General features: G+C 41.1%; 2 protein-coding genes across 10 annotated transcripts in view; one reads left to right on the forward strand and one right to left on the reverse strand.

Moving 5' to 3' along the window:
* The window catches only part of LOC132196126 (dynein beta chain, ciliary-like), a 55,894-nt gene extending 54,740 nt beyond the window's left edge, over window positions 1-1,154 (forward strand). For all 9 annotated transcript variants that reach the window (XM_059618556.1, XM_059618555.1, XM_059618558.1 and 6 more), the window contains one exon: window positions 463-1,154. In XM_059618556.1, the coding sequence (XP_059474539.1) occupies window positions 463-624 (162 nt within the window). In that variant the 3' untranslated portion in view covers window positions 625-1,154. The remainder of the gene's footprint in view (window positions 1-462) is intronic.
* On the reverse strand, window positions 1,142-23,305 carry LOC132196128 (fatty acid synthase-like). Its single transcript, XM_059618565.1, has 35 exons — window positions 23,088-23,305; window positions 21,998-22,150; window positions 21,769-21,942; window positions 20,832-21,032; window positions 20,162-20,400; window positions 19,929-20,063; window positions 19,084-19,380; window positions 18,115-18,504; window positions 16,617-16,806; window positions 15,785-16,014; window positions 15,107-15,267; window positions 14,522-14,665; window positions 13,748-13,892; window positions 13,351-13,467; window positions 12,730-12,838; window positions 12,419-12,670; window positions 11,505-11,693; window positions 10,869-11,194; window positions 10,286-10,504; window positions 9,959-10,090; window positions 9,705-9,794; window positions 9,488-9,648; window positions 8,471-8,894; window positions 7,887-8,180; window positions 7,110-7,280; window positions 6,757-6,948; window positions 6,209-6,523; window positions 5,386-5,520; window positions 5,043-5,309; window positions 4,552-4,756; window positions 4,169-4,386; window positions 3,703-3,966; window positions 2,357-2,608; window positions 1,427-1,666; window positions 1,142-1,358 (listed from the first exon to the last, which is right to left on the reverse strand). The coding sequence occupies exons 1-35, from the start codon at window positions 23,239-23,241 to the stop codon at window positions 1,254-1,256; spliced, it is 7,290 nt and encodes a 2,429-aa protein (XP_059474548.1). The 5' UTR covers window positions 23,242-23,305; the 3' UTR covers window positions 1,142-1,253.
* Window positions 23,306-27,028: the final 3,723 nt, after the last annotated feature.

Below are 27,028 nucleotides of genomic sequence, written 5' to 3' on the forward strand. Positions count from 1 at the left end.
AATTCCCATAAATGGCTCCACATCCTAATTCCATATTTGAGATTCTCGTAGAAAATTTGACTCAAGTCTGAGGCTTAGATTGTTGTAATTAATTGTTCGTAATGTTTCTAAAACGCACTATTGAGAATAATTAGATATTTTAATTTTTTACGGAACAACTTTTATTGGGAGTAAAAAATGAGCACTGTCTTTCGTTCTTCAAATACCAGCTTGTTCAATATTTGCTGTAGAATATTATTTAAAATTATATAAAATATGATGATTCTTACTTGACTTACAACTAAAAGTTCAGACAACAGCAATAATGAAATCAGAATGATTTTTTTGAATACTTTGGGTTCGTTTTATGGAATAATTGAAAAAAAATTATCAAAGTCATAATTCTACATTATATTAGAATTTTACCAGAAAATTAATTAATTATTCAAACAAAATTGCAATAATCATTAATCATGTACACAGGCAATCACACAGGACAAGCAGGACCTTCGCGGTGTGTACCAGTGCCCTATGTATAAAACCAGGGCAAGGGGACCGACCTACGTGTGGACCTTCAACCTGCGCTCCAGGGAAAGGTCTTCCAAGTGGACCTTGGCCGGCGTCGCACTTCTTCTCCAAGTCTAGAAACTCTGTTGTTTGACAACATAAAATTTCAAAAAAAAATATTCACCAGTATTCTGGTGAATATTTTTTTTTTTTACTTGACATATAAACAATGAAAAATTTAGGGTTGAAATTTTATGTTCACCCAACGAAGTTAAGAACTGCTACAGCTCTAATTTAACGTTATGGGAAATTTCATGAGCTGTGATAGCTCTACAAATTTGTCCATAACGTTGCGATAGAGCAGTCACTGCTCTAACAATTTCTCATAACTTTCTCTTGGAGCTGCGGCAGCTCTGAGCTTAGAGCTGTCACTGCTCTAAGCAAGAGCTGTGAGAAGCCTGGAGTTGGTTGGGTATTTAATTATTTTTTTTCAAATTTTTCTTCTTTCACCTTTTCAATGAGCATATGACATGTACCAAATAATACAATTCTTTTTTAAAATTATAAAATACTGTTAAGTATTAAGAAATATAACATTGCATTAAATTGGTTGGTTGCAAACTCGAGGTGACTTAAAAATAAAAAGTCTATCAGGTAGTGTGCCTTAATCAATACACCTTTTGTTTTATATTTTGGTCTAAATCCTACAATAGCTGCTGCTTAAAAAATAATCGTGGTCGTTTTTACACAAAATGTACACAAAAGTCTCATTTAAATGCTTCGTTGTTGATGATTTCGGCAGTCCTTTGGTTGTGCACAATCCCGATGTGGCTGCCCTCGACCTGGTGCACGGTCACACTCGAGTCGCACAGCTGAAGGGCAAAAAAGAAGGCGTGAGTGAGTGAACGAGTGAGGGGAAGAAGGGGTGGGGGGAACTTGCTTGGGAGAGGCCGTAGTCGGGCTCGGCGGCCGCGAAGCCCTGCGTCGTCCTGATCAGGGTGACGGGGCACGTGACCTTGCGCCCCTCGGGCCACGCGTACTCCAGCAACTGGGTGCACCGCTTCTGCACGGCGTCGACGCACAGCGCGTGGAACTCGCGCTGCGTCTCGTCGGGGAAGTGCGCCGCCGTCGCCGCCAGTCGCGCCTCCCAGTCGGCCAACCCCACCAACTCGCTCGCCACCTGCAAAAACAACCCCCGCACAATCTTTCAGGTTTTTCACACAAGTACTTCAATTCAGTAGTGACCTCGGACCTAACAAAAGGATTTTCCGCTCAATAAAATCATCATTCATCATGATAGACAAAAGGCTTTAAGAAAATCATTTTCAACGGACAGAGGTCGCGGAGGTCAAATGACCTTAAAAATTGAATCGATCTCGCGATTTGAAGCAAAAGTCAAACACGAACACTTCATTGGCATTACAAATTTTAAAGTGTTATCCCCGTTAGAAATATAATTCCTAGGTCAAAATCTCCCTGACTTTTAAATTTCACTAAATTTATTTTTAAACCAATAATAATGCTGTTTTATTTTAAAATCAAGTTCTTATTCTTTTTTTCTACGCACTCGGCCAGAAAAATCTAAAAAATTTAATGTAATGTGCGTTTGCAATTTACGTCAAAAATGTTTTCAAGGGAAAAGTTCTCTTACAAATAAATTAGGCCCTGGTCGTAAAAAGGTGTCTTATAAATTAGAGCGGATGATTCATGTAATATTTTGTTTCGGTAAATGTTTGATTGATAATTTGGAGAACCAAAAACCAGAATAAAAATTGTAAATTAAATGGCATGATGCCAGACATAGTTGATTCTAGAGGAGAATGAAATAAATAATCTAGATAAAAACTAAATCGATTCCGAGTAAAATTACCTTTGCTGCGTCGGTGACGCCGACGATGAGCATGAGTTTCTCGAGGAAATTTGCCTGCCACTCAGCGTCGCTTGCGCCCGAGACGCCGGTGCGCGCCACGGCCTGCAACGAGGCCAACGACCCGTCCACCAGCACGACCTTGACCTCGTAACCCTGCTCCTGCAGCCGCAGCACCGCCTCCATCAGAGGGATTGTGCCGTACGAGTAGCCCAGCAGGTGGTACGGCCCCTGCGGCTGCACCTCCGTCAATCGCTGCAAAACAAATAAATTTGCAATCATTTATAGGTCAGTTGCTTTCTCTTTCATTAAAAATTTTACGAATTAGCATAAAAAAACTTTATTTTAGAAACAAAATTTCAACAATAAAACTTGCACTGGCCAAAAATTTTTAATTTCAATGATATGAAAGTTGGAAGTTAATTTATTGCGAAGTTGATTTATTTTGATATTGGAGAAAAAAGGGGTAATGTTAAAGTACGTGCGACGTGTTTTTTCATAAGTTGGCAGCACTTATGCTCTCATGTAAAAGTATCACGTCGCGCGTTCAATAGTGGTTTTACGTCGCGAATACAATACTGGTTTCACGTCGCGCGTTCAATACTGGTGGCGGTATAATTGTTAAGAAAACCGATTATTCCATCGATACCTTGACAACATGTATATGCGACGCAAATCTTTTCCTACAATCTTAATGGGGACTGCTAGGAAGAAAAGGGGCCCTTGGGATGGGTTCAGAATGGGGCAAGACGACCTCCAGAGGGCCGTGCGCACCCTTATAGCAGGCGCGACGTATGTTTATAGGACGCGCGACGGGCCGTAAATCCAGTGAGGGGCAAAGCAAACTCCGGAGGGCGCTTTTCACCATCGTAAGAGGCGCGACGCACGCTTATAGGAGGCGCGACGCACGATTTTAGGAGGCGCTACAAAAATTTATTTATTTATTTATTCTCCATTCAGATACATGAAATACACAACATCTTACATCAATTCAATACACAAAAAATTAAATAAAAAGGAGTTATGAAATACATGAATGAAAAAAATTTAAAGTTTTGACACATTAAAATGCATTCTTAACTAGCCTAAAATTAATTTTTATAAATTTTAAGCACTGTTTAAGATTTAAATTTTGAATGATTATATCTTTTGAAAGAATTTGCCGTCAACTTTAAATTCGATTAATAGTTTTGCTTAGAAGAGAATTTGATTTCTCTAGAGGACGGAATCGTAAAGACAAATGGATAATAAATCTTTGGTAATAAAAACGTTTGGTGTTTCTTGCGAAATTTGCTGAATTGGATGATTTCAGGAGGAAAACAAAAAAGATAATGGTTGAGTTGTTTTACCTGGAGGAGGATATTTGCGAGATCGGGGACGGCGTGGCTGGGGGCGTCAAGGGGCAGTTGGAGGCAGACGACGGGACGGTGCAGCTGCTTGGCCAGCGGCTCCATGACCCACGCGAGGCCTTCAACCCCCGGTACCATGAACAGGGTGCGCCGGTCGGTGACCTCAGGGTCAGTGCTCAGCACGATGGCCGCCTGCCGCGCCTTCTCCGGCTCCCCCACCACACTCAGCAGGTGCTGCAACCCCCCCACCATCCACAGGTTGTCCTGCCAACCAAATTCAAAATCAATTCTTGCAATAAATCTGCCTCTGATGGAGGTCACATGGCCTGGTCACTGTGTGCGATAAACGGCCTAATAAAAAGTGAAAAACTTCAACTTTTTCTTTCATTAAAATCTAAAAAATTAACATATTTTTTACTCGTTGAAAACTAATCATTAAAAAATTTAAATGAAACAATTTGCTAACCTCGGCCGTGAGGTCCTTGTTGCGGTTTCTGAATTCCTCCTGCATGCTCTGCGCCAACTCAGTCAACTTGGCAAAGGTCAGTCCGCGGATGTCCTGCGCCGAGAGGAACATCTCGAACTCGCGCTCCAGCGTCTGCTTGATCTCCACGGCCATCATTGAGTCCATGCCCAGTTCGGCCAGCGTCGAGTGCAGCGACACCGTCTTCAGGTCCTTCAGCCCTAAAAAAACACGGACAAAACTTCTTCTTAAAGGACAAGTCTCCAATTACTTTCACCATTCATTTATAGAATCGAAAATTGCAGAGAGAGGTGACAAGCATCGAATAATAAATTTCCTCTATTAGATATTATCCAAAGTTCGTTTGCTGCGAAAAGTTTTCTTACCGAGAATGTTTCCGACGGTGTCCACGACGGAGCCGGAGGCGTTTGACTTTTTGGACTTTTCGGCGACCACCATGGAGGAGACGACGGCCGGCTGCGAGTCGTCCTGGGGCAGGCACAGGAACGTGTCCAGCACGGCCAGGCAGCTCGTGATCCTCTGCGGGATCGTGCCGCCGATCACAGGCTCACTCCCCTCGCCCGCCACCATCTGCAATTAGCAAACTGCAGTTCAAAAATTGAAGACAGTGCCACAGATTGCCGATTGTGATGAGTAAAACAGAGGATTTGGAAAAATTGATTGAATTGTTTGTTATTTAAAATGAAAACACGCGATTGAGGGTCACAAAGGGTACAGGTCATTACATACATATTATGAAGTGGCCAACATGTTTTGAAATTTAGCTACATATTTTGAAATTTCGCCACGTTTAGAAATGTAGCGTTCGAGGGGGTAGTCCAAAGTATGTGTCAAAAATGATTTGAAAAATACTGACGTTGTCTGCGATGAGTCCGACATCTGCGACTGCACCCCACTGGACGGCAAGGGCGGGGAGGCCCTGGCGCCTGCGCTGTTCGCACACACGCTCCATGACCGAGTTGGCGAGGCCGTAGTTGGTTTGGCCGGGGTTTCCGCGGCCGCAGCTCACGCTCGAGAAGACGACAAAGTGCTGCAGCTTGGGGCACAGCCGCCGCGTGACCTTGTCCAGCAGACGCGTCGTGCAAGCCTTGGGTACCAACGCCACGGCCACGCTCTCCTCGCTCTAGTAAAATACGTACAGTATTACCAAATCGATTGCAATCATTTTTTTTTCAAGGTAATCACTGCAGGTATTTTACCTGGTTGGCGAACAACGCGTCGCACAGCACCACGGCCAGGTTGAAAACGGCCGCAACCGGGCCCATCTTGGCCGCCTGCTGCACCAGCGCCACGCAACCCTGCTCACAGCTCACGTCCGCCCGCGAAATCACCACCTACGCAGAATTTAGAAATTAATTGAAATATTTTTAGAATTTAGAGGGCATTTAATTTGAAAAATATTTTTTGTTCAAATTAAGAGCAGCTTTGATTAGATAGCTCTAAAAATTGAATCATAAGTGTTATTTTGTCAAAATTGAGAAACCACTTTTCTCAATCGACCCTTGACTCTAATAATAATTAATAGTTCACAGAAACGATTGCTAAAAAGTGTGGCTCTAGAACTAAAAAAAAAAATGTTTCTTATAAACAAGAAAATATGATCCATAAAAGACATTTCACGTTCATAATAAAATTTGAGTTTCATTGGAAGTTAGGCAACCGGTGCGACAGAAGTGCACGGCGGTGCAGTATTATTTGCAGCGCCAGGAGAGAATCGTCTAAATTGAAGATTGAAACAAAAAAGCGACGATTTTAAATAATAAAACGATCTCATTTAGGTTTTCTGTAGCAGGAAAACTTATTTAGACACTGCTAAAATCTAAAAGATTCTAGAATTTGCCCAATTGCGATTCATCAAAATTTTTTAGATACAAATCATTAATCTTAATAAATCTCTAAGCATCTTTGAATTGCCGATCTTAATAAGAGGAGAGTTGAAGCAACCTATGCAAAATCTACATGCTTGTGGTTTTAATGTCCGGTGACATTAAAGATCAGAAAGAAAAGAAATGGGAGCGAGACCTGGACACCGTAGGAGTTCCATCGGGCGATCCTGGAAGCCTGGTATCCGGTGCGGAGGCCGGTGCGCGAGGCGAGGACCAGTTTGGTGGCGCCTCGAAGCACCAGCCAGTCGGCCAGCTCGAGGCCAAAGCCGCCGAGGCCGCCGACCAGCACGTACGACTTGGAGGGCTCGCAGAAGAAGCGCGGGATCGCCTCGACCAGGTGCGTCTTGGGCCGGAGCCCCGCCCCCTGAGCCCCCACCTCCTCGGCGCGGATGCGCAGCAGCACCTTACCGATGTGCTTCCCCGCCGCCATAAACCTGAACGCCTTCTCCACCTGAAAGAAACAATTCGCTTTCAATCAAAAAAGGCTGAAATTTGCGTCACCATTTCAATTGAATTTTTGTCACAAAAGAAATTGTGGACATGTCACTTTTAAAATTGCTAAAAAAAATGTACTGGTGTGGTCCTTAAATAGTTCTTAAAGGATCACACTAGCTTGCTAATTTTATTTGCAATTCTGTTCAAACATAAGAGGTTTTGGGCAAAGTGCAGGTGAAGATAAAGAACCTGGTCAGGGCCGAAGACCTGGCGGACGAGCGGCTTGATGGCGCCACTGCGCATGCCGTGCGCAAACATCTCGCGCAGGCGCTTCTTCTCGTACAGGGTGCCTTCGATGATCGAGTCAAGCAACACGCCGTGGATACTGATGTCCTTCAGCAGGCAGTGCATCCCGATCGCCGAGTCGGCCGCCATGTCCACCTGCGCCAATCAAAATATCAAAATATTTATGAAAAAACCAGAAATTACAATTTGCTTAAAACAGCAAAATAAATATTGAAGTTCTGTTGTGATTGATAATAAGTAGAATCCGCAGCTTCAAAAATTCAGTAAAATATTTTCAAAAGAAATTAAATTTGTACCTTTCCGATTTCAAGGAAGCGGCCGTGCATGGCGAGGCATCGGACGGAGGCGAGAAGTTTGTCGCCGGCGAGCGAGTTGAGCACGAGGTCGACACCCTTGCCGTCGGTTCGCTCCATCACCATCTGCTCGAATGAAGTGTCGCGCGAGTTGCCGATGTTTGCCTCGGGAATCTGAAAAACGTCACAACCAAAATAATCAATTTTGCAAGAGAAATAAGGCATGTAGGTAAATTTTGCGTATTTGGTTTTAATTTTCCTCTACTTTTATTTCACATTTCTTAAATATTTTCAAGACAAGAGTAAAAATTTCTATATATTGTCATATTAACCTTTGGACAGAAAATTATTAAGCAAAAACGTGGTGTTGTTTAATTCAAATTCAACTTTATTAAATCTATCTTAAAATCTTCACAGATAAATGGATTGTAATACTTTTAATAAAAAATTATGAAGAAAATTAATTTTGAAAAATTCAAAGATAGCAGACACGTTTTGGCTCTTAAAAATGACAAAACGTTGCAATGTGAATACTTTTACATTAATATTATTTGAACGAGACATTCAATGAAGTAATCCATTTAAAGATTTTTGAATGTAAAATTCGTTACAAGAATTAAAATTTATAAATAACAAAATCTGTAAGAAAAATCCAAGATGGCGTCCCTCAAAGAACCCCTTTTTTAACATTTTCCCACTCAATAGATAAAAAAAAGAATGAAAGAAACGTGGACTTCGACTGTTTCAGGAGTCGTGCAGCCCTTAAAAAATGGAACGCACCTGAGGGAAGGTGGCGCGGATGAAGTCAAGCTTGTCTTTGGTGCCGACGGTGACGAAGACGTCGCAGCCCATGTGGAGGGCGACGTGGATGGCGGCCTGGCCAACGCCGCCGCTGCCCGCGTGCACCAACAGCGACTCGCCGGCGCGCATGCGTCCGCGCACCACCAGCGCGTAGTACACGGTGCAGTAGACGGCGGGCACGGTCGCCGCCTCCTCCAGCGTCCACTCCGAGGGCACATCCCACACCAGCAGCGGGTCCGCCAGCACCACGTTCGCCAACGCCCCGCTGCTCACCTGCAACACCACCATAACTTGCCATCATTTGCTCCAAGGACTATAGATCTTTGTTTTCTAGCAGATTTTATTTTATTTTCCATAAAGTTCCTTAAATTTTTTTTTTTAGAAAGAAATCGATAGTTCGCCAAGAAATGAGTCTTAAAAAAATAATGTTATTTCTTTCTTAAAATCTGATAAAAATGATTTTTCAGGTAAATTTACCCAAACCGAGAGTGTAATTAATATTTGCTAAAAATTTAAGTTTTTCCGGTTAAATTTACCAAACCGATGGAAAATTGGATACTGACCAGGCCCATGACCCTGTTGCCGTCGGCGTCGCGGCCAGAGAACTCGAGGCCCTGGACGCAGTCCTGGGAGCGTCGGTCGGGGGCGATGACCTCGACGGCGAGTTTGCCGGTAGCGGTCATGACGTCGCGGAAGTTGAGGGCCGAGAAGTAAACGTGGTAGAGGTTTTTGGCGCCAAAGTCCTGGCGCAGGTCGGACAGTGGGCCCTGCAGCCACTTGAAGCTGGACAGGTCGCCGCGCGTCATCACGTTGACGTAGGCATGCGACACCAGCGCAGTCTCGCACTCGAGCGGCAGGTGGCGGAAGCTCGACCACCCCTCGCCCGTCACCGCCACGTTCACCAGCAGGTCCTTGCGCAGCTGCTCCGCGTAGAACGGCGCCTCCACGCTGAACTCGGGCGCCGCCTCGTCCAGCACGAACACGCACCTGCGCAAGAAAACAACCTTTGAACACATCTCTAATGGGTCATTGACCTCTTAACTTCCCTGGATCGGAAACAAAATGTTTCAGATAAAGAGAATGTTCATCTTTACATTTATGTTTTACACTGCATTTTTTTTCTTGAAAATGACACAGGTCACCAAGGTCAATAACCTTTTGTGACCTGGCCACCATGCGCAATACATGGTTTTGAATAAGTCAGGTTGATAAATTTTTTCGAATGTTATTTTAATGAATCCCTAAAAGGAGCAAAGTTGGGCTTAAAAGTTCAAGTTTAAAAAGGTCACTGTGGGGGTCAAACCCCCTAAAAATTTGCGCAACTTGGCCTATATCAACATATTTATGAGACATCTTCATCACAGCCTAAGATATTTTCGATTTACAAAAATAGCTATTAAAAACTTTTTGCTCGGCTGTAAAAAGGCAACATATATTTTTTCCAAACATTTTCTAAACAACATAATGTGCTGAATTTTATTCAAATTTCGGATAGCCTCTTTCCAAAAAAGTGTCCTTTTTCTAAAAACTTCTATGTGATGGTTTAAATTGCAAAAAATTCGGAGCTTTTCACTTAATACCTGACGATGTCGCCCTGGGTCTCCCTGGCAAGGCAGTTGACCAAGCCCATGATTCCTGAGAGTGGCGCGTGCTGCGAGACTAGGTAGACGCGGTGTGGGGGAGGATCAGACGCAAGCGCCTCCTGCAACTCGCCCACCCACTCGAACTTGGCGCCACCCAACTGCAAATCATTATTTTTTTTTTTGCTCAAAAAATCGTTTCCAAAAATTATATTACGTTTTCGCCAAAGTTGATTTGGCTCTCGGGGATGTGGATGACCCAGTCCTTCCCCTTTACTTCATCAGGCTGCGCGGCCGAACTCTCCATCTGCACAACAATTTTATTTCCGTAAAACTCGTTCATCGGAGAAAATTTGAAATTCAAATTTCATGTTCTTTTTATTTCAAAAATATGAAGCTTCTAAAATAGAATCTTGAACTTGGTCAAAATCTTCAGACTTTTTTTTGTAAATAATTGATTTCTTTGCTCACCTTCCTGGCAAGAACGAAAACTCCCTCCTCCTCATCCTCGTTGTCTTCGTCGTTGAATGGCACGACAGAAATGACCAGACAACCCAAATTCTGCAGCTTTGCCTCCGCGTCTTTCCACTCGTCCTTTTTCAGCTTTATCACAAAATAATGTTGCCACATTTAAAATTTCATCTTAAAAATTTTTCTTCAGTTTACTTCAATTTTACTATAAAGATTTTGTACTTGAAGGTTATTAGGAATTAAATAAAAAGGGAGAAAATTGAGTGAGCTTTTTAATGCGGATTCAAATGGAACTCATTGAAGATGAATAAAAAGGGGCGTGCAGACCTGGAGAATGATGAATCCCCTGGGCAGGGTGGCGGCGACGGCGTCGGCGAACACCTCGGGCAGCAACAACATGGTGGAGCCCTCGCCGCACGTCATCAGGTTGGCGGCCGAGTCCCTGGGGATGCCCCGCCGCTCGTCCAGCGTCACCCCCGACAACATGTTGCCATCGGTCAGAGTCTCGGTCAAAACCGCCCCCGCTCCGAACAGCGTGATCTCCGCCTGCAAAATTATGTCCGATTGTCAACAAACTATGTTCTAAAAGTGAAAGTGCCTCATTTCTTTTTTTAATAATAATTCCTGATTTTTTAAGTTTCAAGTATTCAAGCCAAAATCATCAAATCCCAGGACAATTAAATGTTTATTTTGAATTTCAACGGAATTTGGCGATTTTAGTATAAGGCTCAAGTAAGCAGAAAATTTAGACATCACATTCTTTACAGTGGTTTCAGACAATTAAAAAATAACCACAGTTAATTGTATTCATGCATTGATTTTTTGGATTTTTATATCATATTTAATCATCAAGGTCTCAAAAAGACAACGACAAAGAAATTTTGTTGAATAGACTAGAAAACTAACTCACGCTGATCATGGGGAGGTCGGCGAAGATGGTGGGGAGCTTGAGGGTGAGGAGGCAGTTGGCGTTGGTCTCGATCGGGGGCACCCACTCAACCACCTTGAGCTTGGCGCAGGCCATCGAGTTCTCGAGGGCCACGTGGGCGCACACCCTGAGGGCGGCCGAGTCGGAGAGCACGTCCGCGGGCCGGTACGGCACCAGTTGGTACGTCTCGAGCAGGGGGTCCGCCTTGGGCTTGCGCCGCGCGATCACGCTCGCCTGCACCCCCCGGATCTCCACGCCCCCCGCCTGCAGCACCTCGTGCTTCCGGAACGCCGCGAAACCAAGCTCAGCTAAATAAGAGATCAATTTTATTCAAACATTTCTCACAAATCTCCATACAAAATTTATCCAACGCGGCCTAAAGATAAAGACGGACTTTTCTTAAAGTACAAATTCCTTTAACTTTTCTTTAAATGTACTGCGGATTAATTTTTTTTGAAGTTAAATTAGTATTAATAATAATACTTTATACATATTTAAATAATTATTTAAAATTGAAAGTTAAATTGAAATTTGAAAAAAAAAATAATGTCGATATTCAAGAATATAGAAGCTATCACTGCTTTTTTTGGTATAATTAAATAATAAAGGGTAAATCACCTTTGGTTTGGTCGTCAAGCAGCTGCTGGTCCTTGAGCAGGTCAAGGTGTTTCTTGGGGTCGATGGTGAGCTTTTGGAGGGCGGTGGGCACGTAAAGGGAGCGCGAGTCCAGCTGCAGAATCTCCACCTGAAGCAGCGCGTCCATGAACGCCACCCAGTTGTCCTCCCAAAACAGCGTCCCTGATTCGCCTGCACAAAAATCAATAAATAATTTGAAAATCCACATAATTATAACTCAATTTCGATTGTAGTGGAATCTTTTAAAACACATTTTATTATCACAAAAATAAATTTGGGCCCATTTAATTTATACTGCATAGTTTTAGACTTTGAGGCGCCAAATTGATAAGGCTGGAGTTAAAACTTGATTATTAAAAAAATTGTGCAAATCCAACGTGATTTTTCATTTCAATCCAGAAAAGAAAGTTTTCTATTCCTTGTACAAACATGAGAACAACGCCAATTGAGAGGAAATTTAATTAGCTTCAAAAACCTCACAAAGATTGCTTAAATTAGACCATTTTGGCGCAAATTTTTAACTGTTAGAAGAAAGGTTATTTTTCATTGGGTTTTTTTAGCTTTAGCTCTTGAAAAACATTTTGGAGTAAAACGTTTGAAAAAAAACTTGAATGAAATATAATTTTGCACACTTAATGCGTGAAAACGTGAAAGTTTCTTTTAATCCAAAGAGACAAAAAAGTTACTTCAAAAGTTTGCTTAAAAAAAAAAAAAAACGCGTAGTAGTGGCATTAAATTTTTTCGGGTTCCATACGGCAAAAAGCTTTTGATTCATGGAATGTCTGTAAATAATGTGATAATGGAAAATTTCAAATTTTTAATATTCAAATGACTTTTGACTAAGCAACCAAAGTTTGCGTTTGTAGGTTGAAAAGGGTGTTGAAATTGTGACTTGCCAGAGCTGTGGGCGCACTTGATGCCCTTAAAGATGCCGGCGTAGTTGTAACCGCGCAGGCGCAGCTCCTTGTAGACGTCCTCCTGTAGGAGAGGGGGCTGGTCGTTGGTGGGCGTGGCCGGGGGCAGGTCGAGCTGCTCCTTGGCCACGTTCTCGGGCTGCGACAAGCGCCCCGTGACGACCGTGCTGCCGCTCTCGACCACCTCGAAGTGTCCGGTGCCCTTGGTCACCATGATCGTGAATGTCACCGCCCCTTCATTCAATTTCCCCCTACTTCAGTTTGGAACAAAACAAGGTGAAAATAAATCTTACCGTCTTTGGGCACGTTGGTGGCGCGCAGGAACTTGACGTTCTCAAACACGATGGGCACGTCCGTGATCATTTTGTTGCTCATCAAAGCGAAAGTTTCCCACGCCAGGAACTGCAAAAGAAGTTTCAATCAAAAATTTCAACAAGCAGTAAATGAAAGCAAAACAATTAATAATAACTCAAAAAATGCCATTTGTGAAATTACTCTAATCAATTGGAGGTTTAAATTTTGGGGATTTTTTTTTATTTGAATGAGTTACAATTTGCATGAGGCTTAAAAACTCCGTATTGGCATTGTCAAATCTTAACAATTTAAAATAATCGCAAAACTTGGCTCTCACTGTTGTAAAAACTTTATTTGACTATGTAAATTAAAAGGATGCCTGAAAATTTGCGAGTTATGCAACCTGCTGGACGCGCGTGTGTGTGCCACCATAGATTGCATTTATAAAATGGTCAGTTTGTTTCTTTGCCCTTGGCGTTCTCTTATTTACTTCTTCACAAAGTTTTGATTAAACAAAACAGTCTTTAACAAGGACTTTTACAAATTTTGTGAAATTGGAACATAATTTGAAATTTAAAAAAAAAAAAAACTGAAGTATAATTTGTAAAAACTATACACACCAAGTATCCAGTGGCGGGGAAGAGAATTCTGCCGTCGATGCAGTGGCCGGTGAGGAAGATGTTGTCCTCCTCCTGCAGGTCCACCGCCACCGTCCGCTCTCCAGTCTCCAGTTTGCTCTGAAAAGCCAAAATTTTACTTCAAGCTGCAACAACGAGGGTCGCATCTCGCAAGATTTCTAATTAACTTGCTCAGACACAATTTTCAAATGCAGAAAAGTCAATTTGAGAAGAAAAAAAAACTCATTTTACGTGCAACCTGTGAAAATTTCAATTCGAAATGAATTTGTAATTTGTTAGTCAAATTAGGAAAGCATTAAAAATCATTGAAAAATTAGATCTGAGAGCGTTTGGATGGAATTATATGTTAATTTGAACAAAATATGAGTGAATTTTTCACCTCGTTTTTGTAAATGGCGACGTGCCAGTCGTCCGAGTGCTGCCACCGGACGAGCGGCGAGATCATAGGGGTGCCCCTGCTGACGGGGAACTCCACCGGCGGCATCAACTTGTTCACCTTGGGCTGTATTCCCGCCACAAACATCCTTCAAACACAAATTTGAAATAAATTTTTATCTCTCCTGTACGAAAATCACAAAAATCAAATAAAAAGTAACAAGGAACTTTTGCCATAAATAATTTAAGTTGATCAATTTTGATAATTCAATTACGAGTCTCCATCAAGGTCCGCGCATCACAACAATGAAAAAGTCTTGATTGTTGGTGGAGCTTGGATTGGGTACTTGTACCCGATCAGAACGCTCGTCAACAATACAACTTTTCTGATGCGCAGACCTTGGTCTCCATGAGTTTTGTTATTTGCAAGCAAAAAAGAGTTATGCATTTATGTGAAAATTGCACAATTTATTCTGCTTATGTCTTTGATAATAATATTGCTGGATATATTTTTTTTGTTCAACACATTGAGGGCGATCCAAAAGCCTAGCCCAGGCTAACTTGACTTAGCCCCCCAGCAAAATTGCATGGCGGGTTAAATAAGCCCGGGCCAGGTTAATTTAGACCGGGCCAAGTTAGCCTTTTGGATCGCCCTCATTGAGTTTAATTCATTTTCACTATAAAATTGGAGAATTTGAAGTAAAAAAATTCATGAATTTCATGATAAAATGAAACTAAATAATTTTGGATGAATTAAAGAGAGCAGGGATTTCCGTACCTGCCAAAGGCGTTGAAGAGGACTTCTAGGGCGTTGGGGGCGCCACGCTGAGTGAGGGCAATGTTTGTGCATTCAGGGCCGAGCGAGCGACGCAGGATTGCCTGCAGGAGGCCGTGCGGCGCGATTTCGATCGTAATTGCGTCCCTAAACACAAACACGCTTGTTCAATTTCAAGACGAAACCAAAATAATATTCTGAATATTTGTTTATAAAATTATTGAGGGCGATCCAAAAGCCTAACCTGGCCCAGGCTAACTTGACTTGGCCTCGGGCTAACATAGCCCACCAGCAAAATTGAATGGCGGGTTAAATTAGCCCAGGCCAGGTTAATTTAGCCTGGGCCAAGTTAGCCTTTTGGATCGCCCTCAATATTATTATTTCTGTTTAAATGGAACGAAATCCAATGAAAGTGATATTTTTTGCTTTCAAAATAAAATAGTTCTAGCTGTTTCTATAAAAAATAGTACAATGAAAAGATAAAAAATTAGAAAAATTCGAAAACAATTTCAATATATAACAGTTTTTCTATGATTGATGTGGAAATTGAAAAAGAGGAGAAAAGTGAATGAGATTTTGGGGACTGACTTGGGGAGGTGTGTGAGGGCCTGCGCGAAGAGGACGGGGCACAGCAGGTTGTTGGTGTGGTATTCGGGCGACGAGAACTTTGCCTCCTCCCTGTCCCACCTGGCCTGGGGCACCGAGCTGCTCACCCACTTGGCCGAACGCGCCTTACGCTCCGGCACCACCTGTTTCCCAAAATGAATGAAGACGTTAAGGCGCTTCTTTGGCACGTAACCTAAACTTGGCATGCGAAAAAATTTGGTTCAAAACGATGATAAAAATCATCTTTTTTTTTCAAAAGACAATTGAATATCCACAAAACCTTTGATAACGACTGGTTCTTTTTAATCTTTTTATCGTGGCTGAAAAACCATTTATATTTATTACTTTTCATTTTAAAAATGCTAAAATATTTGAAAAGTGGCCAAAAAGAAGAAAACTATCAAATATTTGACAACCTATGCAACATTTACTTAAATTTATGTTTTCCAAAAAACCACAAAAACACTTAATTGTTGCATAAAGGGGTGAAGTATGAGTTCTTGCATCTTACAAGTAAAAAATTATCAAAACGCGACAATTTTCCATGAAATCAAGAGTAACATGTTTAAGAAGTAAAAAACGTGGAATTTGATCAAAATTTAAAGTCAAAACTCGAACCCAGCTCGAACCGTTTAGATCCAAAAAGTAATGAGAGCGCACCTGGGTGAGGTACTTGAGCAGGGTGGGTCCGGCGTCGGCGATGTAGCGCGAGTGGTAGGCGATGTTCGCGCACGCGACCTCGCGCGCGAAGACCTCCTTGGCCTTGAGCTCGGCCACAAAGGCGGCCACCGAGTCGGCCGGGCCAGAAATCGTGCAAGAGTCCGTCCCGTTCAGACACGCCACGTCCACGTTGCCCGGACACAGCGGCGCCAGCATTTCGTACGAAAGACCTGCGCGCCAATTTTACAGGTAAATTTTCAATCGAATTGGTTTTAATTTCAAACCAAACAGCATAGAATCATTTTCCACTCATTCCAAAGGAAAAGGATCTTAAAATCCTGTAACAGGTTCCATTTTAATGGAAATATTTACTCCTAAATTCTATTCTTTATACCACAGAAAGGATATACAAATTTATCAAAAAAAAAAAAAAAAAAAAAAAAAATGACGAAAGCGAAAATTTGAATATAACCACATATTTTTGCTCACTTGTAGTTTTTAAAATTAAAAATTAATGAGATTTAGTTCATTAATGGAGTGTGTTTGGTAAGAAATGTTTTGGCAACAGAAAATTATCTGCCGTTAGGTAATAATAAAAAAATTAACAATAAAATGCAAATTTTCAAACCGAAAAAAGATAAATAAACAAGGACTTTCTTATAAGCATAATTTCATATGAGAATAACTAAAAAAAAGTGATGGCATTTGTACTTTTTGTTGTTTTGCAGTTATTTGTCTAAAATTTGGTACGAAATTTGTCAAATTTGGTGATGGAGTTTTCTTTCCTGTGCAATAAAAGATCGTGTTTTGGGAAAATCGAATCTAAATTTACCGACTGCGGCCATGGATCCTCTGATGAGGGGCGTCTCAAGGGAGGCGAGGCCGCGGCAGTAGGCGGCCAAAACCATCTGCTCGCCGCTCATGCAACCGTCGGCGTACGCGCACCCCAACTCGCCCACAGAGTGGCCGATGATTCCGTCCGGCTCCACGCCGGCCTCGCGCAGAACGTCCACCAAACCCACCTTCGACCGAAAAAAAATAAACATTAAAAAAATTTAGCAAACTAATTATTAATCGTGAGCATTGAATATTGAAGATTCAACTAAATCTTTAATATTAGGCTTAGATTTGTAATTTAAATAAATATGTGTTTGCAATTAAGATTTTTTTGTCTAATGTGCATAAATTGCTCAAATAAATTACCCAAAAAAAAAACAAATTTTATACCTTGGGGGAGGATTGAAGTCTAAATTTCCTATTGGAAGTAAAAACAACGAAATTATTAGGTTTCCTTCATTATTCAATAAAAGGGATGCCAAAATAATTAGTGATCTTGAACTTCTTGACTCTTAAAATTCATTGGAAATAAATTCATTGTTCATGGTAATAATATTTAATTCCTAACACAAAATTATCAAAAATCAATGAGGGCGATCCAAAAGGCTAACTTGACCCAGGCTAAATTAACCTGTCCTGGGCTAATTTAACCCGCCATTCAATTTTGCTGGTGGGCTTAGTTAGCCCAGGGTTAAGTCAAGTTAGCCTGGGCCAGGTTAGGCTTTTGGATCGCCCTCAATATTTATTTTCTAAAATATATGAAAAGAAATTAGCAAGAAATTCAAAAGATGCTGGCAACATTTTCAAACATTTTTTACTTTCCATTGAAGTTTCACGGGTTGCCTAAATTTAGGAGCTTTGATTAAAACAAAAAGCGTGTGTACTTAAAAAAAATTACTTTAGGCGAGTTCAGCATATTTCATCATTTGACCAGTTACTGAAGAAAGCTGACGATTTTTACTTGGCAAAGTAATTCTATTTTGAAATGCATTTACAACCTTTTGGTAAGGAGGCAAAATTAAGAACAAATATTTATTTCACAAGTTATGCAACCTGCTGAACTTGCTTGCGAAAAGGGTTGCGTCTATGGCCTCATAAAATGCAACTTTTCAGCGTGTATGTTACATTTTTGGGGAAAAAAATTGACGTTTTCCACTTCATGTCGACTGTGTGAATAATTAAAAGATTGCTCGATGAGAAACTTTTGAGATTTTATCAAAATAAATGATTTCCACTAAAAAATAATTTTAATAAAATATATTGCAAGGGCAGACAAAATGACCAAAAAGCTTACCGCTTACCTTAGCCTTTTAGGTATCAACATTTAAATTTCTTTTGTATCGCCTGTCAATGCATGTGATAAATAAAAAAAATTTTACAGTTCAACTGATTTCAGATACAACAATTATTGTTAATCTGGTAAGATCGGCCTTTTGCAACTAATAATTCAGTCATGTTGGTTCAATTTCTCAAATTATGTAAACAAAAGTTACCTGTACAGCGGCGATGCCGACGAACGAGTTGAGGATGTTGTCAAAGGTTTTGGGGTCGTCGTCGGTGATGATACGCCTGATGTCGACGCCCTTGGGCCGCAGGACGGCGTCGCAGCGGTCGATGGCCCTGGCAAAGGCGTCGACCCTGAGCAGGTCACGCCCCATGCCCACCCACTGACTGCCCATGCCGGCGAACACGAACCACACGGGCCGCTTCGCCCCCGGAAAGTGCTGCGCGTCCCGCAGCTTGGCCTTCTGAGGAGCCGCCCCCGCCGCAGGAACCGCCCCCGGCAGCACCGCGAACCCTCTGTACAGGTGGCCGGCGATCTTGTCCTCGTGCACGCAGTTTTCCAGCGCCACGTACTCGCTGTCCACAGCCCGCTTCTCAAACTGAAACCACGAAACTATTCTTTTTATTGAAAATAAAATTTACGAACATTCAAAGTTTTGTGTCAGATTTGAATTGAGCGCGAAAAGATGATTCAAACGACATCCAACAAAGCACAAAACGGTTCAAAATTGAGGTCAAAGTGACCAGTTCGAACGTCCCAAGATGGCTGCCGATTGAAAATTAGGCAGGAAACCTTCAAACTTAGTCCAAAGTCGGTTTATAGCACATCACTGAAGTTTTTTTTGTAATCTCATCAGAATAAGCAACATTTAATTTTTTTTTAAACCAGCCTCTAAAGCACCTGTCAGTAGGTCGGAGGAAAAGGCTAAATTAGTAGAAAAATGGGTGCTTCCATTAGAAATACGCGATTTTTTTTTTCAATGTTGATATCTTAAAAGTGGTAAAATAGCATTTTGGAGGGATAAGACATGATTTCAGTTTGAACTCTTTAGGGTGAATTTTAAGGCCGTAAAGCAAGAATGTGAAATTGAAAAATTAGCGATATATTGTCCTTCACTTAATAGTTTTGTTGTCTTAAATAATTGAGAGACCATTTTCAAGTGAAATAAGGTACGGACCTCAGCGAGGATGGTCTCCACGGCGTCGAGGGTGCGTCCAGAGGCGAGGACGATCCTGGGGAGGCCGTCCAGCTCGGCAGGGTCTGTCTTGGGTTTTTCCTTTTGATGCGAGCGGAGGAGGCAGTGCGCGTTGGCGCCACCGAACCCAAACGAGTTGATGCCCACATAACCCCCCGTCCACGGCGTCACCTCCGACACCACCTTGATGCGGCCCTCGGCCAGCGCGGGGATGCCCGGACGAGGGTTCTTGAAGTGCAGGTTTGGCGGAATTTTGCCATTCTCAAATCCAATCACCACCTGACAAATTTATACATCAGCAATCACTCCAATTTGCACAATTTTAGAAAGAGCAAAAATTATCAATTTATTTCTAAATTTCATCAGTGATTTGAAATTAAAAACCAATTAGAATTTTCCTTGGATAGGTATAAATTGTTACATCCAAATATAAATAAAGAAATCTTTACACATTTAAATTAAGAAGCATTTAATTTTATGCAATTTTTACAGCACTTGAAGTCAAACAAACTGAATGATGGTGAAATAATTTAAGTCGTCTTTTAATTCAAAACTTGATAGCATTTAACGGGGAAAACGTGATTTTTTTTAATGTTGGGGCCAAACTTGGCTGCGAAATGTGAGGGCAAAACTTAATTGTCACTCGTTGAAGTCTCCCAAGTATGTTATCAAAAACAACAATGCAAATTTGGACCAACATTTGGACTTTGAAGTGTTTTGGTTCAAAATGGATCTCTTTTAATTTCTTGTCTGTGATTTTAGTTAAATAAGCGTGATTAAAATTTGGGCAACAAGTGAATAGGTTTGTTAGAATTTTTGTTGCATACCTTGATGATTGAGGAGAGGGCGGAGGCGGGTTCCGAGTGTCCGATGTTGGACTTGACGGAGCCGACGAGGAGGGGCTCCTTCCGGTTGGCGCACAACACCCTGTCGATCGTGTTGAGCTCCTCAGGGTCGCCCACCTGCACAAAATCCGTTCTAATTGCGTTTAATTCTAATTATTAGAAAATTTAATTGACCAAAAGAAATGTCTGCGAAAATGAGAAATTTTAAGTGTGACCTTTGTGCCGGTGCCGTGGGCCTCGAGGTAGGCGAGTTGCTCTGGGGGGACGCGGCACTCTTTGTAGAAGTCGGCGAGGAGGACGCCCTGGAGGGCGCCCGAGGGGTACGTGATGCCCTGCTCCTTGAAGCCGTCGCAGTTGGTCTTGGTGTGCACCACCGTCGCGTAGATGCGCCGTGAGTCCTTGGCCTTCTGCAGGAACACCATCGCCACCGTCTCGCTCCGCACGTACCCGTTCGCTGCGCAAAACCGCCATTAACACCACTTTCAACCCCTAAATTCGCCAAGAATGTTGCTTTCAAAACCAACAATCGAAACATTTCCTGAAAATGGGGCGTTCCCGAAAGCTGTTGCCGGCACAAGAGAAAGTGACGGTCACGTAATCTGCACACAATTTTTACAACTAACAATCAAAAATCCAAGTTTTCGGGGAAAAACATTGAAAAATGGGTGTGGTTTTCTGGTTTAGGTATTACCCACGTCAACAATTTTAATTCCTCCTTTAAAATGGGACGTTAATTTGAGGGTGGGGGTGGGGGTGTAAAATTACTACAATCAATAAAGACACTTGGCAACTTGATGTTCCGAAACATTTAAAAATATAAAATTATAATATTTTCTATATCAAAAACTTTTATAAGACGGTTTGATAAATTAATTAATTTTATACCTGATGCGTCGAAGGACTTGCACTTGCCCTCGGGTGAGAGGACGCCGAGGCGCGCGAACTGGAGCGAGATGAAGGGGTGGAGGGTGAGGTTGGAGCCGCCGACCAGCGCCGCGTCGCACTCGCCGCTGCGGATCGACCGCACCGCGTGGTCCATCGCGTACAGACTCGACGAGCACGCCGTGTCCACTGAGTAACTCGGGCCTGCACAAAACAACCCTCTTTAGTCGCAAAACCAACTTGCTTTGACACGAATTTCACAAATACGAGTGTTTTTTCCATAAAATAATTTGAAAATTGTTAATTTTTCACTTAGATGGAAATGGAACATTCGCACAAAATGTATCTGACACAAGAGAGGTTTTTTGCAAAATAAGAGACGTTGATTTTTTTTGTTATAGGGAAATACTAAGCTACATTTTGATTGTTAGAAAAAATTAAAAAACGCTTCGATTTATATATCCAATATTTTGTGATTGTTTATCAATATGAAGCAGAAGAACAAAACTCTAACTTTAAATAAATTAATTTCAAATTCAAACTATCGTTATAACTCTTGAATTTTAATTGCCAAATTCATTTTTTTATTTAACTTTTTGAATTTCCATAGGGACATAAATAACAAAAATTACTTATTAGTAAAATTTTGTTAAATTATACAATGAGGTTTTTTCATAGAATTAAGATGTGACTAGAATTATTTGAAACATAAATTGGAAATATATTGATGAAAAATTTTATATAAACTGTGGACGAATGAAATTTAAAAATAAAAGTAATTAAACACATAATTTGACTTAAAATCAATTCCTTATAAATAACTTGTCTCTTAATAAGGTTGATAAATTATGGAAATTGAAATCAAAATATAAAAATTGAAGAAAAGATCTAAAGAATATAAAACAACATGAAAATGAATTGAAAAATATATTTTTCTGACCGTGGATGCCGAGCCAGTAGGAGATGCGGTTGGCGAGCATGGCCCTGCTGCAGCCGGTGATGCCGAAGCCGTGGATTTGGATCTTCTCGTAGAACCAAATCTTCTCCGTCTCGCTGAAACACGCGCCTACGAACACGCCGCACTTGGAGCCGCGCAGACTCGCCGGGTTCACGCCTATTAATATAATTAAAATTAAAAAATTGAAAATCGGGGATTGGAAAAAACGGACCGGCGTCAACGATGGCCTCGTAGGCGAGCTCGAGCAGGATGCGGCACATCGGGTCCATGGTCTGCGCCTGTTTGTAGTGAACCGCGAAGAAGGACGCGTCAAACTTCTCCAGGTCGCGGATTTTGCCGATGCGCCGCGGAATCTCGTTGTGGTCTGGAAATTCACTTTATTTTTCTTCCACATTTCCTTCAAAAACCAAGTGAGGGAAAATATTTATTCGACTTTCCTCCACAAGAATTCAAATTGTTATTCTGTAATTATTGTAGTTAATAGCTGATAACTTTAAACGGAAAAGGTTTTATAGAATTTGATGGCCCCGCTATAAAAATAATTTGTTTATATACTCATTGTTTTAATTCTTTTAGGAGCAATACCTTGTTTTAATTCTTCAGAAACAGTCACAATCCGTACAGAAATGATTGAGGGCGATCCAAAAGGTTAACTTGGCCCAGGCTAAATAAACCTGGCCCGGGCTAATTTAACCCAACATTCAATTTTGCTGGTGGACCAAGTTAGCCCGGGGCTAAGTCAAGTTAGCTTTGGCCAGGTTAGGCTTTTGGATCGCCCTCAATATATTTTTCTAAACTTGCAATATCAAACTATATTTATTTTTTAACTTTTATCATCCGGAAACAAAATCAGATATGAGCTGTAGAACAATATAAATATGAAAACATTCACTCTGTAGGAAAATCATTTCTTGTGGATATGATATCATTTAAATTTTTCTTTCCGGCAAGCTGCGACAAGTTTCCAAAATATTATTAACTTGTTTGTCCGTTTTTGCATGAAATATAAGGTTAATTTGTGATTTTTTACCTTTCTTTAAAAAAAATTAATGCCTCTACTGTATGATCTTTAACTTTTTAATTTAATATTTGCTACAAACAGCTAAAAACTCATTAAACAAAAGATTACAAAAAAAAAAAAAATCAGATATGAATGCTATATAGAGCAATATAAACATGAAAACATTCACTCTGTAGGAAAATCATTTCGTTATGAAAAATTATGAGGAATTTTTAGCGAGAAAAGTCGCAACTGGTTGAATTTCACAATTATTTTGGGGTTTGAGTTGGGATAAACTTGCCAATGTCCCAGCGGCGCGCGTCCTGCGTGATCATGTCGACCTTGTTGTAAAGGTTGTCGCGGAACTCGTAGACGTTGCCGGACTCGGGGAAGCGGCCGGACATGCCTGAGATGACGATGTCCTCGTTGCCGTCCAGGGCCGGCGGCGGCGCCATTTTTTGGTCCGACTCTGTCGTGGGCCGCGCGATAACCGACCTCGTCTCGCGGCGCCCCTCGACTCACTACCCCCCTCGACCCGCAGCCGCACTTTAAAGTGCCTCACTCCCCTCACTCTCCCCCCTCCCCCCAACGCAACCTTAACATTGAGTGGAAAATACGGTAACCAAGCTCAAGCTCGCTTTTTATTAGGAAAAAATTATCCTATTCATTTTTTTTTTAATTTATTCATATTTTTTATTATTTATTTATAATTCTAAATCAAAAAGTATAAAATTTTATACTTCTTGTTCTCAATCCTTGCAACTGATGATAACACACTTGACTTGATAAATTTCTTAACATATTTTTTATTATGATTAGTTTAGTGATTAAATTTATTTAATCTTAAACCGTCTTAAACTATCTCTTAGGAATGAAAATTGAAGGAGGGATTAATAAAATCGCAAAAGTAAAAATGGATTTTATCGTTTACACAATAATATAAACCGCGCCTTTAATGATTAAAATTCCAACCGCTATTATGTCACTTCATAATCAAATTTGTGATGTGAAAAATGTCATAAGTTCTAATTATCCCAAATATTCCGTTATTTTTACAGGAAATCGCAAAAAAAAAACGTTAAATAAAATTCAATTTGCGGAAGTATTTCTAAAATATTGCAAAAAAATTATATTTACTGCAATTGAATTTAGGGCTTTAATTTCTTTTAATGAATAAAGTTGTACAACATAATAAACTGGACATTAATAATTATTTAAATTTGTAAAGGACAATAAAATCAATTTCATATTATACATTTTGAAAATATTCTGTAATTTTTAATGGAACAGAATAAACTAATTGATTAGTTATTGAAAGGGTTTGTGCAATATTTGAGAACTTTTTTATATCTTTATTGCTCTTTAATTATTATTATAATTGCTCATTTACTTATCAAATAACATAAAAATTGAACATCAACGATGCCGCCGCCGTAAACTATGCAGAAAAATGAAAAAATTTCACAAAATAAACTTTTATTAATATTTCATGTTAATTTTATTGCTTCAGCTATACTTCAAAATCCCCCTTTTTTAAATATCAATATCTCAAACGCATATTTATTAATTTATGTTTTATATCTCTTGCGATCCAGAACTCAATTATAATTGTTATGTACAAGTTCTGTGATTCCGCTCATTTTTGAAGTTTGAAATTTAGGTCATAATTAATATATATCATATTTGAATGCATCAAATAATGAAATGCTGGAAGTTGAACGATTTTTCTTGAAATTTGGAGGAGCGAATTTAATATTTGTTTTCGAGCAACTTCCGTCGCTAGTTATATCGAAAAATCGAAAGCGAAACAAAGGTAATGAATCGATCGGAAAGGCACACGCATATTAAGTGTGTCCGCCGCACGTGCATCGTCCGAAACAATTCGCTTTTTCCCACGGGGCCACGCTCTTGAACTTTCCTCATTACGCATTCCAAGTCGCCCTATTATTATTTCTGCGCGTCAAATTATTTTTTTAATCAATATCACTCACTCGAAAATCATTACGCTACCGACGCAGCGATGCGATTAATTATTTCATCATTAAAGAGTTGAAAGCGACAAAATTGACGCAAAATACCTGCATGCGTTTAATGTATACTTTTGGCTCTTTTATTCCATAAAGTTTGTATACCACAATTTGAAGGCAAAATCTATTTCAATATCACTGTTTTCAACTATAAAGTCTATAAATGATTATTTTGCATCAGATTGAGATTATCGTTTTAGCAATCTTTTCATAACAATTACGTTAAATCTTTCAAAACGTATTGTTAATTTAATTTTGATAAAACGTATTTAAGGATAGTAAAACTATAAAAATCGTTGTGATTTGAATTAAAAGTCAGCTTTTCCTTGATGGGTTTTGTATTATGAGAGTTGTTTATTGTCTACTAAGAAAAGTCTTGTCTTTTCCCACCGCCGAGAAAGCTCCCATGAATTACGGCTGCAGCCTGCGGCTGAAACATGATAGAGCGCAGGATTTTTTTTTTTAACAATAAACATTAAAAATATTTGCTCAAATCACCTCTAATCAACCCTTTTGATTTTGAAATTCTACCAAGAAACTTGACATAAAATATTTAATAATTTCTATTTCTGTGTATCAAAAATCAATTTTAAAAGAACACACACATTTTTGTAAGGATTCCAATAACGCCTTGCACTTCCGCACCACTTTTTTCTATTTCAAATCCTTTGGAAAGCGCTTAAAAGCTAATTTAAAATGAAAAAACTTTTTATCAAATTACCAAAATTGATCTTAAGTCTAAAATTTTATTGGTTTTATTTTTCTTCAATCCAAAGACACAAACCAATATTATATATATATATATATATATATATATATATATATATATATATATATATATATATATATATATATATATATATATATATATATATATATATATATATATATATATACGCCACGAAAACTTTTTACGAGTCAAATAAAGCAACGATGCTGATGGAAAGTCGCGCAAAAACACATGGCCGTCCTTCGCTAATAGGTTAGAGGAAGAAATGCAACGGAATTATCTTCAGACGTAAAGATTGGCCACCGTCTAGATAGGTAACACCTTCCTCAGGCGCTCCACTTCAGACCCTTTTTCAGGGTAACCCCCGCCCCTCCCACCTCGAAAGTGGGCAAGGAGGCCCAAGAGTTTCCCCGACACCCGGGAGAAGTCGAGGACACCAACATGGAACCCGCAAAGGTGCAGAACCAGGTTGCATTTTATCCGTATGGAAACGCCATTGTGGGCGCCCCGCCACCAACATGCACATGCAAGTGTGCCTGCGGGGCCCGCGAGATGATGGTTCGACAGATCATCGCCCTAGAGCAACAACAACAACGTCAGCAGCAAAAGGAGGGCGAGATGATGGCCTACCTAACCCTCGTAAGCACTTTTCTGACATCCCTTTTCGGCGCCCAGGGTGCTCCGCAGTTCAAAACACCGAACTGTCCAAGATGGCCGACCAATGGCACGGGAAATTCAAATGAAGCGTGTGCCGCCCCTGTCGCCACCCCTGCGACCACCACAACTACCCCCGCGATCTACACGGCCACCCCCGCGTCTACATCAACCGCCATCCAAGGGGCAGCCGTAAGCAGCCGCAGCTACGTGGCGGTTGCCTCGAATGTGCCGACGCCGCGGACGGCCGCAGGTCCCAACCAAGGGCGAACCCAGCAAGCTCCGCGGCCCCCCCAACACCACCCCAACAACAATAGACATCAGCAGAAATGGCAACAGCCTCCTTACATCTGCGAACAACCCCGCCGTACGCAGGCCGCTCAACCCAGAAGACCCACGGAGCAGCGCCAACAGAGACCCCAGGGGTCATGGCAAACGCAGAGACGGCGAATGCCCCCCAGGGGTCGCAACCCTGCCCCCAGCAGGCCGCCTTGGGCCCCATCAGAGGACCCAACTCCGAACGGCCCAGACGCCACCATCACCTTCAGGCGGAAGTACCTCGACCTCCTTCAGAGGGCCGAGACGGAGAAGACAGCTGCCCTTAAAAAGGGCAACTGTGAGATTGAGGAAATCGAGGATGACCTCATCCAGCTGATCAAAGATGGAACAGCCACCAACGCTTTGCACATGGTGGCCACGGACATGCCCCAAACGGGCGCCACAGCCGGGATTGCAGCAAAATTGCTGCAGACATTTGATGTCCCGAACGTCCCGGATGGCTTCGAGAAACGTCCCGGAGCCGTCCTGACGCAGCCAATTGAAGACACGGGC

Source organism: Neocloeon triangulifer, unplaced genomic scaffold (genome assembly GCF_031216515.1).
Source record: "Neocloeon triangulifer isolate White Clay Creek 2 clone unplaced genomic scaffold, ASM3121651v1 ptg000011l, whole genome shotgun sequence".
Lineage (NCBI taxonomy): Eukaryota > Metazoa > Arthropoda > Insecta > Ephemeroptera > Baetidae > Neocloeon > Neocloeon triangulifer.

What these genes read in the sequence shown, in the direction of transcription:
- LOC132196128 (XM_059618565.1), bottom strand. Translation starts at nt 23,241, where the DNA reads ATGGCGCCGCCGCCGGCCCTGGACGGCAACGAGGACATCGTCATCTCA. An exon ending in CGCGCGCCGCTGGGACATTG is followed by an intron (nt 22,151 to 23,087) that starts GCAAGTTTATCC and finishes GTGAATTTCCAG; the next exon opens with ACCACAACGAGATTCCGCGG. An exon ending in AAATCAACTTTGGCGAAAAC is followed by an intron (nt 9,649 to 9,704) that starts GTAATATAATTT and finishes AATGATTTGCAG; the next exon opens with TTGGGTGGCGCCAAGTTCGA.